At 46.2% G+C, this 13,466-nt stretch overlaps 1 protein-coding gene across 2 annotated transcripts in view; it reads right to left on the bottom strand.

Annotated features, from left to right (window-relative positions):
• DSCAM (DS cell adhesion molecule) overlaps window positions 1-13,466 on the bottom strand; it is a gene marked incomplete at both ends in the record, with an annotated part of 750,196 nt that overhangs the window by 95,089 nt on the left and 641,641 nt on the right. For both annotated transcript variants that reach the window (XM_082839812.1, XM_082839811.1), the window contains 3 exons: window positions 1,296-1,451; window positions 7,259-7,405; window positions 9,669-9,909. In XM_082839812.1, the coding sequence (XP_082695938.1) occupies window positions 1,296-1,451; window positions 7,259-7,405; window positions 9,669-9,909 (544 nt within the window). The remainder of the gene's footprint in view (window positions 1-1,295; window positions 1,452-7,258; window positions 7,406-9,668; window positions 9,910-13,466) is intronic.

The raw sequence follows: 13,466 nt of genomic DNA, 5'->3' as shown, positions 1-13,466 counted from the left end.
CAAAGGAAACCATAAACAAGACCAAAAGACAACCCTCAGAATGGGAGAAAATATTTGCAAATGAAGCAACTGACAAAGGATTAATTTCCAAAATTTACAAGCAGCCCATGTAGCTCAATAACAAAAAAACAAACAACCCAATCCCAAAATGGGCAGAAGACCTAAATAGACATTTCTCCAAAGAAGATATACAGACTGCCAACAAACACTTGAAAGAATGCTCAACATCATTAATCATTAGAGAAATGCAAATCAAAACTACAATGAGATATCATCTCACACCGGTCAGAATGGCCATCATCAAAAAATCTAGAAACAATAAATGCTGGAGAGGGTGTGGAGAAAAGGGAACACTCTTGCACTGCTGGTGGGAATGTGAATTGGTACAGCCACTATGGAGAACAGTATGGAGGTTCCTTAAAAAACTACAAATAGAACTACCATATGACCCAGCAATCCCACTACTGGGCATATACCCTGAGAAAACCATAATTCAAAAAGAGTCATGTACCACAATGTTCATTGCAGCTCTATTTACAATAGCCTGGAGATGGAAACAACCTAAGTGCCCATCATCAGATGAATGGATAAAGAAGATGTGGCACATATATACCATGGAATATTACTCAGCCATAAAAAGAAACGAAATTGAGCTATTTGTAATGAGGTGGATAGACCTAGAGTCTGTCATACAGAGTGAAGTAAGTCAGAAAGAGAAAGACAAATACCGTATGCTAACACATATATATGGAATTTAAGAAAAAAAAATGTCATGAAGAACCTAGGGGTAAGACAGGAATAAAGACACAGACCTACTGGAGAATGGACTTGAGGATATGGGGAGGGGGAAGGGTGAGCTGTGACAGGGCGAGAGAGAGTCATGGACATATATACACTACCAAACGTAAAATAGATAGCTAGTGGGAAGCAGCCGCATGGCACAGGGATATCAGCTTGGTGCTTTGTGACCGCCTGGAGGGGTGGGATAGGGAGGGTGGGAGGGAGGGAGACGCAAGAGGGAAGAGATATGGGAACATATGTATATGTATAACTGATTCACTTTGTTATAAAGCAGTAACTAACACACCATTGTAAAGCAATTATACCCCAATAAAGATGTTAAGAAGTCTGAAAAAAAAAAAAAAGAATAGGTGGGTGAATTAATTCTCTGACCCAGCCTTTCCAACAATAGCTCCTGCCCGGGAATGCTGCCAGCTGGTGGGAGCCTCCTGTGTGGCCCCTGGAGGTTCAGACGGGACCTGAGCTCTCCCCCAACAAGCCGCCCCCTTTCTCACCATCCTCTTTGGTCCGAGTGAAGATCTGCTCGCTTCGCACGCCGTCCCCAGCCCGGGTGAAGGCCAGCACCTGGATGCTGTAGTTGGTGTACTTCTCCAGCCCGTCCAGCTCCAGGGAGGGCTGCGTGGTGGTGACGTTTTTAATCTCACCCAGCTCTGGAGGACAAGAAAACACGAACCTGTTACCGCGGCTGTGGGCACCGTCCTTGCTGCCCAGCACTGGGCCACGAGCCTCCATCGCTCACATCCTGAAATCACGCAAGGGGACCAGGCACAGTCTTCATGTGACACCAACGCTCTGCGGCATTTGGAAAAGGTCATTTGCACCAAACTGCCACAGAGCACAGGGTGGAAAAGCGGTCTGGAAAACAGCAATGCACTCCAAGTTAAGTGTTAGAAACCCAACGCTGGCACCGTGGCTGCCCTCCTGAACTGTCCCCAAGCAGGTTTCCCGCACCCCAGGCCCCAGGGAGCCAGGACCACTGTGCTCACTCTGCAGAGACCCTTCTAACTGCTCATCCAGAAGCTTCTACAAGTCGAGTTTCATTTTTCCATTTACAAAAGCAAACTCCTTTAAGGTAGACGTGTTTCTCAGCACCTAACTTAAGTATATGAGCGTCGGCAGCGCGGCAAACCCCTCCTGTAACCTGGAGTGAACCCTCCGGCTGACGCGTCAGGAATGTGGCGTCAGCTAAAACTGCTTCACGTTCTGGTGTGGGATCAGCTAATGACGTGCAAACATGGACCTTTCTGCTGGCGCATCTGAGGTATAGGATATGCGGCAGTTTGAGAAAACTCACGGTGGTGTGTTAAGTACCGCCACGGGTGCTCTGACAGACAAGGAGAGAGGGGCCTGAGGACTGCTGACCTTTAGGGCAAGTGGCCGTGTGTGGGATGTTTGGTGCAGGCTCGTCCCCGTGCCCGCTGTGCCCGGTTACTCAGAACTGGGCTGGGAGACGGGGTCCAGGAGGGAGTCCTCCTTGGTGTCTGGCCACCTCTGCACACAGTGCACACAGTGAGGCTGCCCGAAAGGGTCTCTCGCGCTCTCTGGCCTCAGTAAAGGCAGCTGACATGCCGTGCGCGCTTCCTTGGGTTCTGGGTTCCCAGGTTAACTCATTTACCCAGCATGACCGTGCTCTTGTTTCCACAACCCATTCATTTTACAGGAGAGGAAACTGAGGCAGGCAGAGACTCAACAGCTTCCCCAGGTCCCAGAGCCGAGCACGGGGGCCGAGAGCATGGGCCGCGGCACCACAGGGCGTGGCCGCACGGCCCCGGTCCCCACTCTCAGCCACTCCCTGTGGCCGCTCGGTGGGCCTGCATGGCGGCCGGATGAGATGCGGTTCTGCCAGCTGGTTTCCTCTTCCTGCTCTTTGATTTTCTTTCCTCTTGTCCTTCTGGCATATTGCACGGAAGTTCGGAGATTAGTGGCCAGCTGTTTGGTGATTATGGTGACTATTTTTACTTTTCGTCATCAAAAGGATCAGGGCTGAACTGGACATAGCAGGATAGTTGAATTTAAAATAAAGCAGGGGGTAGCCAAGGCTTGTCACTCACATGCCAGGGACCCCTGTGTGTGATGAGGGCTGTGAGGGGATGGGAAAAATGGGCACAGACACAGCCCCGGACCCCAACAGGAGCCCGACGCCTGTTCCCACCTTGGGCACCTTGTGGATGAGTTCTGGGGGCAGGATGCTTTGCTGGTGGGGGAGAGAAGAGCAAAGGGCACAGCCCCCCAAAGATGCCTGTGGTCTTCTGGGGGAGACCATCTGGTGGCAGACTTTTAGGGGCCACAATCTAGAAACCAGAGCAGATGGCTTATGAAAATGAAAGAAAATGTTTGCTCCTGTGTGGTCACTGTGCATTTGGAAAGCTGGGTAACCATCGTTACCCTCAGATGGGTTAGAAATTCTCTCCTGTGAAGGAAAAGTCTGCCCTGGGTGACCGTCAGACCTCTTTCCATTCTATTATTCATTTATAATGTTCATTTTCCTGAACATAGATAATACAGGTCAATTGCAGTAGGTTAAAAAATTCAAATGCTAATGGAAAAAGTTTAAGTATAGATCTCATCAAGATCTTTTCAGATTTAGGAACTTCTACATTATGCCAAAGATTACACACACACACACACACACACACACACAGTCAGGGAAAATGCAACTCAGGGGAGGGGCTTCCACGGGGCTGTATGTAGGGCTAGTAATGAGGAATTGACTATATCTTGTGACCTCTTGGGGCCTCTGGTTTTATGCTTTTGTTTTATCTTTAAGAAGGACCCAGGGTCTCTACGTCACGGGGGAAGTATGAGCTCCAATTACAGTGCAGGGGAAAGGTGTGCTGTGCCGATGGGACAGGGCTGTTCCCCAGTGAGACACAGTGATGGAGAAGAGGACAGTTAAGAGGGAGAAGGGCAAAGTGGGACACCCTGATCTTTTTAAAGAAAGCAACACTTGACACAAAAGAATTACACCCGCTCATGAATTACCATACGAATTAGAATTGGTACCTGGTTATTGACTCATACTGGGGTTCACATTAATTGGATGAACTAATTTATCACGAACCATGAATATGAAAGCAGTCCAAACCCCTGTTCAAAATTACCCCCCCCCCCCAAGGATCTTTAAAAACTACCTGTGCCCCGGAATCTACCACAAAAGCACCTCATTCTCTCTGCTGGGAGGGTATGTCCCTGACTCATCAATGTAGAGGAAGTAAAAAGGAAAATTATGAAAAAAGCCAAATTCAAACTGGCGTGCTTCATTTGTCGTTCTTTCAAGCTCCTTTTCTTTTTTTATGGCTTAAACACGGATTTCTATCACCTACTTTTCACGGCAGTGGAGTCATTAAATATATATATATATATATATATATATATATATGGGACAGTACAGTAGAAATTAGCATAACATTGTAAATCAACTATACTTCAATAAAATAAATTTTTTAAAATATATGGGGAGTAAAGAATAGTGTTCAGTTGAAATCATGAGTAAAATAATATGAAATTAATATAGAAAATAAATTCAGAAATCATACTATTTATAGTACAAAAACTTTTTTAAAGAAAAACTTCATATTTTAAAACAAAATAGTTTTATGTATTTATTTACACCCTTCTTCATTCTTAAAGGGTCTAAGGAAGAAATCAAAATAGGGGTGGAAATCACTTCTCCCAAGCACCTCCTCAACATGCCAGCATCGTAGCAAAAGTCTTGGTTGGTACTTAAACGTTGCTTTGATTCAGAATCTGTCGTTTTTGTCTTGAAGAAAGACAGAGGGCTGAAAAGCAGCTCCAATTCCGATGGAAATAGTGGATTTTCAAAGTGCGCCATTTCCCTAGCAATCTTAGACTAACTGCTTCTGTCAGGTCTTAAAAATTCTTTGACTTTCAGATTATAAAATACTCAGAAATTTCACCGACCTATTGTACATTTAACCTGTCCTATCAAATATATTAACCAGTTTTATCTGGTCATGTTAACAATAACAAAATGCTTTTTAATGCATATTTTTCAAAGTATTTGGGGCAATTGCTAATCACAGCAGTAGTAACGATCTCTTTCTCTCTTGGCCTGCACGAGTGAGTGTGTGCGTATGTATGTGTGGTGTATCCTCAAGCTTAGCAGGTATAGTTCTTTACACGATCACTACGTGTTGTGTGTCTGTGGGAACCTCAGGGCCGCAATCTAAGAGCTGGTGCAGAAGAATCCAGTAATTCCATGAAATTCCCTGCGAGTGCGCACATGTCACTTCTCAGAGGTAGCAGGTCAGGAATGACTGGTCATAGGTTTCTGAGGGTTTCCTTCTCATCTTTTGGAGATTAAGTGTAGTACTTCTACATTAGGCATTAAGCACATCACCTTGGTCTTCATACAGTGAGTAAAAGTATCTTTAGAAACTGTATGCATTTCCAAGCATTCTTTTTTTTGTGTGTGGTACGCGGGCCTCTCACTGTTGTGGCCTCTCCTGTTGTGGAGCACAGGCTCCGGACGCGCAGGCTCAGCGGCCATGGCTCACGGGCCCAGCCGCTCCTCCTGGACTGGGGCATGAACCCGTGTCCCCTGCATCGGCAGGCGGACTCTCAACCACTGCGCCACCAGGGAAGCCCCAAGCATTCTTTATTTAAAGACTTTTGTTTTTAAATGTTCAAGTTTTTAAAGCTTTAAAGTGTGAAGTTGACTGAACGATATTAACCGTATCATCCATCGTAGAACTAAGGTGCTTACAGGCATTATTAGCACATATGAGGAAAATGTGAAAATGTAATGAAGAGTCACCACCGGATTATGGAAATGTTTCCAACAAGAACAAAAAAGGACGATTTTAGTGTAACACTGCCTTTAGGTGAGTACGTTAGGGTGTTTAATTTCATCTTATTCAAGAAGAGGATTAGAAACCAGAACAAGTATATGCAATGATCTATTACTGTATTGTGCCAGTAAAGTAGGTAATTTGAAATCTTTCGTTGCTCTGTATTTTACTTCTATGGGAGTCTTAAAGCTCTGTTTGCAGGGAGGAGGTGAAGGGAATCATCTGTTTAACTCTGTGCCTCCGTGGGGCTGGCTGTGCCTTACTGGGCTGGAGGTTCTGTACGCATCACTTATCCCCACTCTCACTAGGCTAGAGCATCGGGGCAGATGCTGCATCCTCAGTGCCAAGCAGGAGCTCAGCACAGAGTAGCTGCTCAGGTAACACTTCTGCTTCGGGGGTGCCCAGAAGGCGAATCAGAATGTCTCCCACTGCTGGCACTATGAAAAGCGCTACCTCGACATCAAGGGAATCAGATCTGGTCCTCAGCTCTGAGACACAAGTCTGGCTGCAGATGTAAACAGCTAAGCCTGGAACTCTGCTATTTACTTAGCAGATTAAGCTGCCTTCCTTCCTTTATTCTGGCACCAGTAGTGGAACCCCTGCAGCCTCTGAGGCCCAGTGTGTTCTGATTACCTGGGTGGGGAAAGCGACCGGGTTGGCAGAGCAGACCCAGGTGGTCCTGAGCAGAGGTGGGAAATGCCCTGGGGGCCTCTGTGTTTGCCCAGACTCAGAGGACCCACAGTCAGAAGAGCTGCAGGAAGCCCCAAACCAGAGGGGAGGCACCCCCGGGGGCTGGATATGGGGAGTGGGAGAGGGTGCAGATGTGGGCCACCCAAGTCCTGGGCCACAAGCAGAGAGCAGAGCCTTTCCTGTTAGGGGCTGTAGCTCAGGGTGGGCCTGTCGTGCTCCTGGAGCGGGGCTCAGCCTGGCTCGGTGACGTCAGGCCTCTGTTCTGCTCAAGACACTTGGAGCCCCAATCTTGCCACTCCCTGAGCTGACCCTCTCTCGTGCCAAGTCTTGCCTCCAAACAGGAGAATTTTGTCCTACAACTTGAAAGAAAAAAAAAATCACAAAGAAACAAGAAGGAAGAGAGGGAATACAAGGAGGAAGAAAGAAAAAGGAGGGGACAAAAGTGGAGGGTTTGGGATGAAAGCGCTCCTCGTGGGAACAACACTCCTCCGCCCAAGGTGTTCTGGCTCTGGCGTTCTTCCTGAACCCCTTCTAGTTCAACTACAGGAGCTTAAGGATTTTCCCTGCTGAGTCCTATCGGGGAATAGGAGGAAGTCAGCCTTTTAGGATACACATCACGCAGAACTTTCTAGATACAGATCCAGGTTTTGGTGCTGCCTGCAGAGGCTTGACATAGATACTCATAATTAGGAAAACACATCTATTCCTAGATTCCCCAAGTGCCACCCCCTCCTATCCTTCAAATTGCTTTTTGAAGGTATATGATTTAAACAGCTGTGCACACCTGTTAAAAATGTCAGATATGAGATAACAGAAAGACGAGGGGAAAGGAGAAAAGTACCCATCGATAAAGAACTGCCCACCCTGTGCTGAATCCCACGGTAGGAGGAGGGAGTCTGCAAATTCCATGGCGCATCCTCTGGGGCAAACTCCAAGTTCTAGTTTAACCCCCTTACCTCCGTCCATGAGGTTGGCCCAGTAAATGACTCTGAACCCCTGGAGGATTCCATTCAGGGCTTCCTTGGAAAGTGTGGACCAGGACAGTGATATTCTTTCTGGTGATGTTGCTATGGCTTGGACATTTTCGGGGGGGTAGCTGGGCACTGAAATTAGATAGTTAGAATCTGTAATAACCGTGGGTGGTTTAATTAGCAAAGCAATATTGAATAAGCAACATTACTTTAATAGTTCAAAGTACAGGAAAATAAAACATTGCTCTCAATCCCCCAAATTAAGGAAAAAAATGAGTACCATTCCTCTATGCAAATATTATGATAACTCAGTAAAATGCAATGACTTCATATGACTTCCACTGTCTCTCTTTCCAGAATAACTGCTTCACTGTTAAGCCCCAGGCTTATGGAGTTGAGAACACTTCTGATCCTACTGCATGAGTAAAAGACCATTGCTGGTCTGGCTTATTTTCCCATTACCCTTGAAAGTTACTGTTGTAAGTTACATGTACTTTATACAGTACATCTCCTCATACTGAGTAATACCTGGCATGTAAATTGAAAGCCTCACTGTTGAAAGTGCCACAAAGTAGACACGTCATCGTATTCACTGTCCCATCCCCAGCAGGGCCCCTTTCAATACTATACCATTCGTCAGAGGAAAGAGCGAAAATGGACTAGGATACAGGCTAGAAGGATATTTGAAGTATTTTTCATGTGGGTTTATGCAAACCTTAAACGTCGTGGCTGGGAGAGGGGGCAAAATAGTGACTGAATTGCAAACATCAGTGAAAGATGAACATCAACGTGAAAACCCAAAGGTCTATCTAACCACGCCTGCGAAGACTATGAAGATGGAAAGAAAAGCCTGGACTTCTGGGTTCTAGCTGTCTAAGACTTCTCTCCCTGTGAAAACGCTCAGAAATTATAGATGCAAGTCACCATGTGTGCTCTCAAACCTATGACCCAGCGGCTAGTTGCACGAGAGGCAACTGCCGTGCGAGCTTGCTGCTGGAAGCATCTATCCCCTACTCCTACAGCTGACCCTATATCTGACCTCTGCACCTAAAAGATGGCGCTTCCGGACACTAGGGTTCTCTCTCCTTTCAAGCATTGCTGGAGAATGTGAGCTCTTAGGTGGTCAAGGTGGGAGGGTACATTAATGCCTTATGGCCACTAGGGGGCGCACAGTCACCGTGAGATTTGCTCCAAGGAAGCTTGCTCATTCCTGTTCTCTGGTCTCAGAATGCTTGAAAATAAAAAGCAATCACAAAGGAAGGAAGGAAGGAAGGAAGGAAGGAAGGGAGGGAGGGAGGGAGGGAGGGAGGGAGGGAGGGAGGGAGGGAGGGAGGGAGGGAGGGAGGAAGGAAAGAAGGAAGGAAGGAAGGAAGGAAGGAAGGAAGGAAGGAAGGGAGGGAGGGAGGGAGGGAGGGAGGGAGGGAGGAAGGAAGGAAGGAAAGAAGGAAGGAAGGAAGGAAGGAAGGAAGGAAGGAAGGAAGGAAGGAAGGGAGGGAGGGAGGGAGGGAGGGAGGGAGGGAGGGAGGGAGGGAGGAAGGAAAGAAGGAAGGAAGGAAGGAAGGAAGGAAGGAAGGAAGGAAGGAAGGAAGGGAGGGAGGGAGGGAGGGAGGGAGGGAGGGAGGGAGGGAGGAAGGCAGGGAGGGAGGGAGGGAGGGAGGGAGGAAGGAAGGGAGGGAGGGAGGGAGGGAGGGAGGGAGGGAGGGAGGGAGGAAGGAAAGAAGGAAGGAAGGAAGGAAGGAAGGAAGGAAGGAAGGAAGGAAGGAAGGAAGGGAGGGAGGGAGGGAGGGAGGGAGGGAGGGAGGGAGGGAGGGAGGGAGGGAGGGAGGGAGGGAGGGAGGGAGGAAGGAAAGAAGGAAGGAAGGAAGGAAGGAAGGAAGGAAGGAAGGAAGGGAGGGAGGGAGGGAGGGAGGGAGGGAGGGAGGGAGGGAGGAAGGAAGGGAGGGAGGGAGGGAGGGAGGAAGGAAAGAAGGAAGGAAGGAAGGAAAGAAGGAAGGAAAGAAGGAAGGAAGGAAGAAAGAAAGAAAGAGAGAGAAAGAAAGAAGAAAGAAAGAAAGAAAGAAGAAAGAAAAAGAAAAAATCCTCCTTTACAGTGATTTGTGAGAAATTCTTAGAAAATCGGATTTCTACATTCAGACTGCCGCAGTCATAGGGAGAGCTTTGGTTTCACGCGGGAAAAGCCCACCTCTTGGGCTTGATGGAGAAGGATGCTGAAGAAGGGATGGATTTGGCTTTGCAATCAAGGTCTGTCAAGGGCACCGAACCAAGGCAGCCCACGAGTTAATCAGGGCAGCTTCCCCACCGGAACCCCCAGTCCCTGCCGGCCTGGATGCCATTGTCACTGCAAAGCCCGAAGGCGGCCAGGCTCTGGGGACCCAGAGCAGCGGCTGGAACCTACCATCCTCGAGGGTGGTGGTGATGACTTCCTGAGAAGAAGGCCCCGTCCCGGCCCGGTTGCAGGCCTGCACCACCAGGCCATACTGGGTGAACTTGTTTAGGTTGCTGAGGGTGTAAATCTCACTGTCCCCCGTGGTGTCGATACTGATGATGTTGAACTGGAAGTTGCCCCCAGTGCTGTACTCGCGGTAACCTATTTGGTAGCCACGGATAATCCCATTTTGCAGATGTTTCTTGGGAGCCTAAACAGGAAAGAGAAGAATCACTAAAGAACACTGTTTGTGATTTGGTAAAAAACAATGTTATTTTCGGATGCTTTAAACCTGTTCGAAAGCTGGTTAATCCTACTGTATACCTATGGCCAAGCTATGAATTATATTCCATGAATAATTTGGACGTTGAAAAGTTACCAAGTACAATGTGAGTAGCTAAACAATCAAACCAAAAAGAACACTCGAGGTGTGACAAGAGGAAAACCGGCACCTGCCCTCCGCTTAGGCAAATAAAAATGAAATTGAATAAGCGTGGAAATAATCATAACAGGTGTGGCAGTAGTAATAGTAATAGTAGCAGCAAACTCATACCTAGAGGCTGCTCGTGGCCAGGTGCTCTGCCTTTACCTGCACGAATGAGCCCAACCCTCACTGCAGCCCCGGGACACAGCACCACCAAGACCTTCATTGACACAGGAGGTCCCACAGACATGAGGGACAGGAGGGGAATCCACCACAGAGCCTGTGCTCCCAGCCCCTCCCGCTCATGCTGCCAGGACAGCCGACTTCTCTAAGCGGTGGGGAAGTTTGGAAAGATGGATTGCGTCTGTGGTACCTCTGCCTACACCAACCATCACCTGGGGAGACTGATGTTCGTGTTTTCACCCAGCAAAATCTACGGAACTCTGTCACATTGTTCCAGGCACTGGGGAACAGAAGTGATTTTTTTAAAAAAGGTCCCTGCCCTCATGGAGCTTATACTCTAATGGAATATTCCAGAACAAAGGTGTTTGCACGTCGAAAGCTGGATGTGAAGGGGAGTCCACCCCTGGCAGGAAGGCAAACCTCTTTCATTAAGGCCTGAGTCATTCGGGGATCATTTCATGGTGATTTAAGATGGGCAAGGTGAGGCTAGAGTTACGAGTCAAAAACAGAACAGTTTTTGCTGACACGTTGGACTTTTTAAGAATCCAGACTTTTTTCAAGTATGTTTTAAGAACAGCATCAAAGTGATGCTCTAAAGTAATAAAGGTGTGGTAGGCTTTCAGGCAATCAACAGCTGTGTGTGTGTGTGTGTGTGTGTGTGTGTGTGTGTGTTGAGTGTGTGTATTTGTATTACGTCTGTGTGTGCATATGTGTGAGCAGATATGTGTATGTATGTGCATGTGTATGTGTACATGTGTATTTCAGTACAAACCGTGGATTAAGGTCTCTTAGGACTCTGAAAATCTTTCTGAAAATGCTTACAATCCCATTGGAGAGAGGAAATACGCACTCAGGAAACTGCAGAGAAATCTGAAGTGTTCAGGTGTGTGGTACTGGACCGTGAAGGCCAGCAGGCTTCTCGAAAGTGGCAAAATGAGTGTGGCCTGAAGCAGTCAGAAGATGCTGACCGCAGGCGGGGCTGGAGGGATGGCCAGGGTTCCAGAAGGGGAGGGAGGGTGTGGGGTGGGAGAGACAGAGCAGCTGGAATGGATTGGGGGGGGCTGCTGAATGCCCAGGGGTGAGGAATGGCAGACAGAGAGGATGTGCCCAGGATGGGGGTGGGGTGAGGCTGGACCACCAGCAGGAAGAAGGCAGAAGAAGGTCGGGACAGACAGCGCCATGAACGAATTCAGCAGACGCCTGTGGATTGCCTACCACGCCAGCCCCCCGCGTCATGAATGTCGCCAGCTGTCTTTGGGTGTTTGTCTGAGTTATATGAGAGCAGTAAAATCACATTTCTTTTTTCAGGCGAGTTTCCTCATTTGTGGTTTTCTTGGATGCCACTGCCTTTCTCAACAACTCGTCTGATTTCAGGCATTTACATGGTGCTAATAGGTATCAAAGAAACAGCCTGGAAACCATTACTTCTTCAGTCAAGTTGGCAGTCAGACGTTGACACAAAAGCACACCCCTTTCTTATTATAAGCAAGTGTCTATGCGCTCCTGCTTTTGCATTGGCGAACTACAACTTTTCACTCTGCTTTAAAATTGGATCCAAAGATTTCAGATATCGAGAATTCCATTACCTGGAATTTGTTTTACCTAAACCACTGAATTGCATTTGTATCATTGGACTAATTAGCAAAATCAATTTCCCTCCAAAAGCCATGGATAAGTCAAATATAAAACAAAGACATTTCTCCTATTTCACAAAGTTTTTTTAATGTTTAATATGGTCACCCAAATATAAAGGACTGTTTAAGTTTAAAAAACATTCTAATTTTTCAACGGGCTCCCTGTGACAATTTAAGTCTCCCTAAGGTGCCAAGTCAGGATCCCAGGAGAGGAGCTATGGAGTCTGATCAGGTAGGGGGTGTAGGGAGTGGAGGCAAATGCCCACGAGAAAATGTTCACTCACAGCACCCAATTCAGCTGAATCTTCTACAAGCAGAGGGACCTGCTGGCTGACATTTCCCTTCCTGGGTTTGGGGGGATTAATCATGCCCGTGATTTGGTTGCACAGATAGGTGGGTAGAGAAATCTTCCTTTTTTCACTTTCTGAGGGTGAAAACACATTCTAACTGCTTAAATAGGATAGGCAACACAGTGGTTTTTGTCCTGTTCAGTTTAAATATTTTGTACAAAAGAAATAGAACATTCTTTACATTTTCCTTAGAACAAAATTTTAGTCCTGCTAATTCTGGAGTGACACGAAGGTTATTTTTGTTTATTAGATTCTTCTGCAAAATATTTTGTAGAAAATTATTTTAGTGTTTTTTTTGTAATAATAAAAGTATACAGCCACCATTCCTATGTAATCACTATTCAAATTCTGATATGTTTTTTTCTCTAAGTGAAATTGAAGTTTGTTTTTCACATGGTTGTTTTCATACTCTACAATTTAGTGACTGATTATTTTTATTTAATATGCTATTATGATCATACTTTCATGTTTACTTCCAGTTTTTAAAAATCATATTCCATGTTTTATTGACTCATTTTTCCAACAATTTTGTTTGGGATATTGTTTTGTAACTTATTTCCTACCACAGATGAACCTCTGTGATACAGTGCATCTGTTTTTAAGTTTGTTTATTGGACTGAAGTCCCAGAAGTGGGACTTATTGGGTATCTTATTTCAAAAAGGTTGTGTTTCAGTTGACTGTTAATGAGATAGGATTTTTTGGTTATTATTCTTTTAGATGTGAAATCCAATATGGTAATGCAAGGGACTGTGTTTATCACAAGAAACAAAGAAGAGAGCTCTCCTCCAGTTTTCTTAATATTCTGATTTTGAAGAGATATGTATGAATAGAGTGGTGAGTTATTTGAAGGTAGCAGTGGTTTCACACATTTCTTTCCAGGGCTCTAATACAATCGCTAGTTATCATGCAGAATGAATTGTTGCACCTGAGAAAGAAGCGATGGATTTTTCTTACAAATGAAATATGCACTTTTGATTTCACAGCATGCGGGCCCTAAGAGGGTTTGAAAACCATCTAAAAAGGATTGTGTTGGGGAGAAATGGGGAATGACTACTAATGGGTATGGGCTTTGTTGTGAGTGATGAAAATAATCTAAAATTAGATTCTGGTGATGGCTGCACATCTCTGTAAACATACAAAACAACATGGAATCGTACACTTAAAACAGCAAATGTG

This window comes from Leucopleurus acutus (assembly GCF_964270905.1).
Source record: "Leucopleurus acutus genome assembly, chromosome: 5".
NCBI lineage: Eukaryota > Metazoa > Chordata > Mammalia > Artiodactyla > Delphinidae > Leucopleurus > Leucopleurus acutus.
Note: the sequence above shows the minus strand (reverse complement) of the source record. Positions and strands in the feature narration are given on the sequence as shown.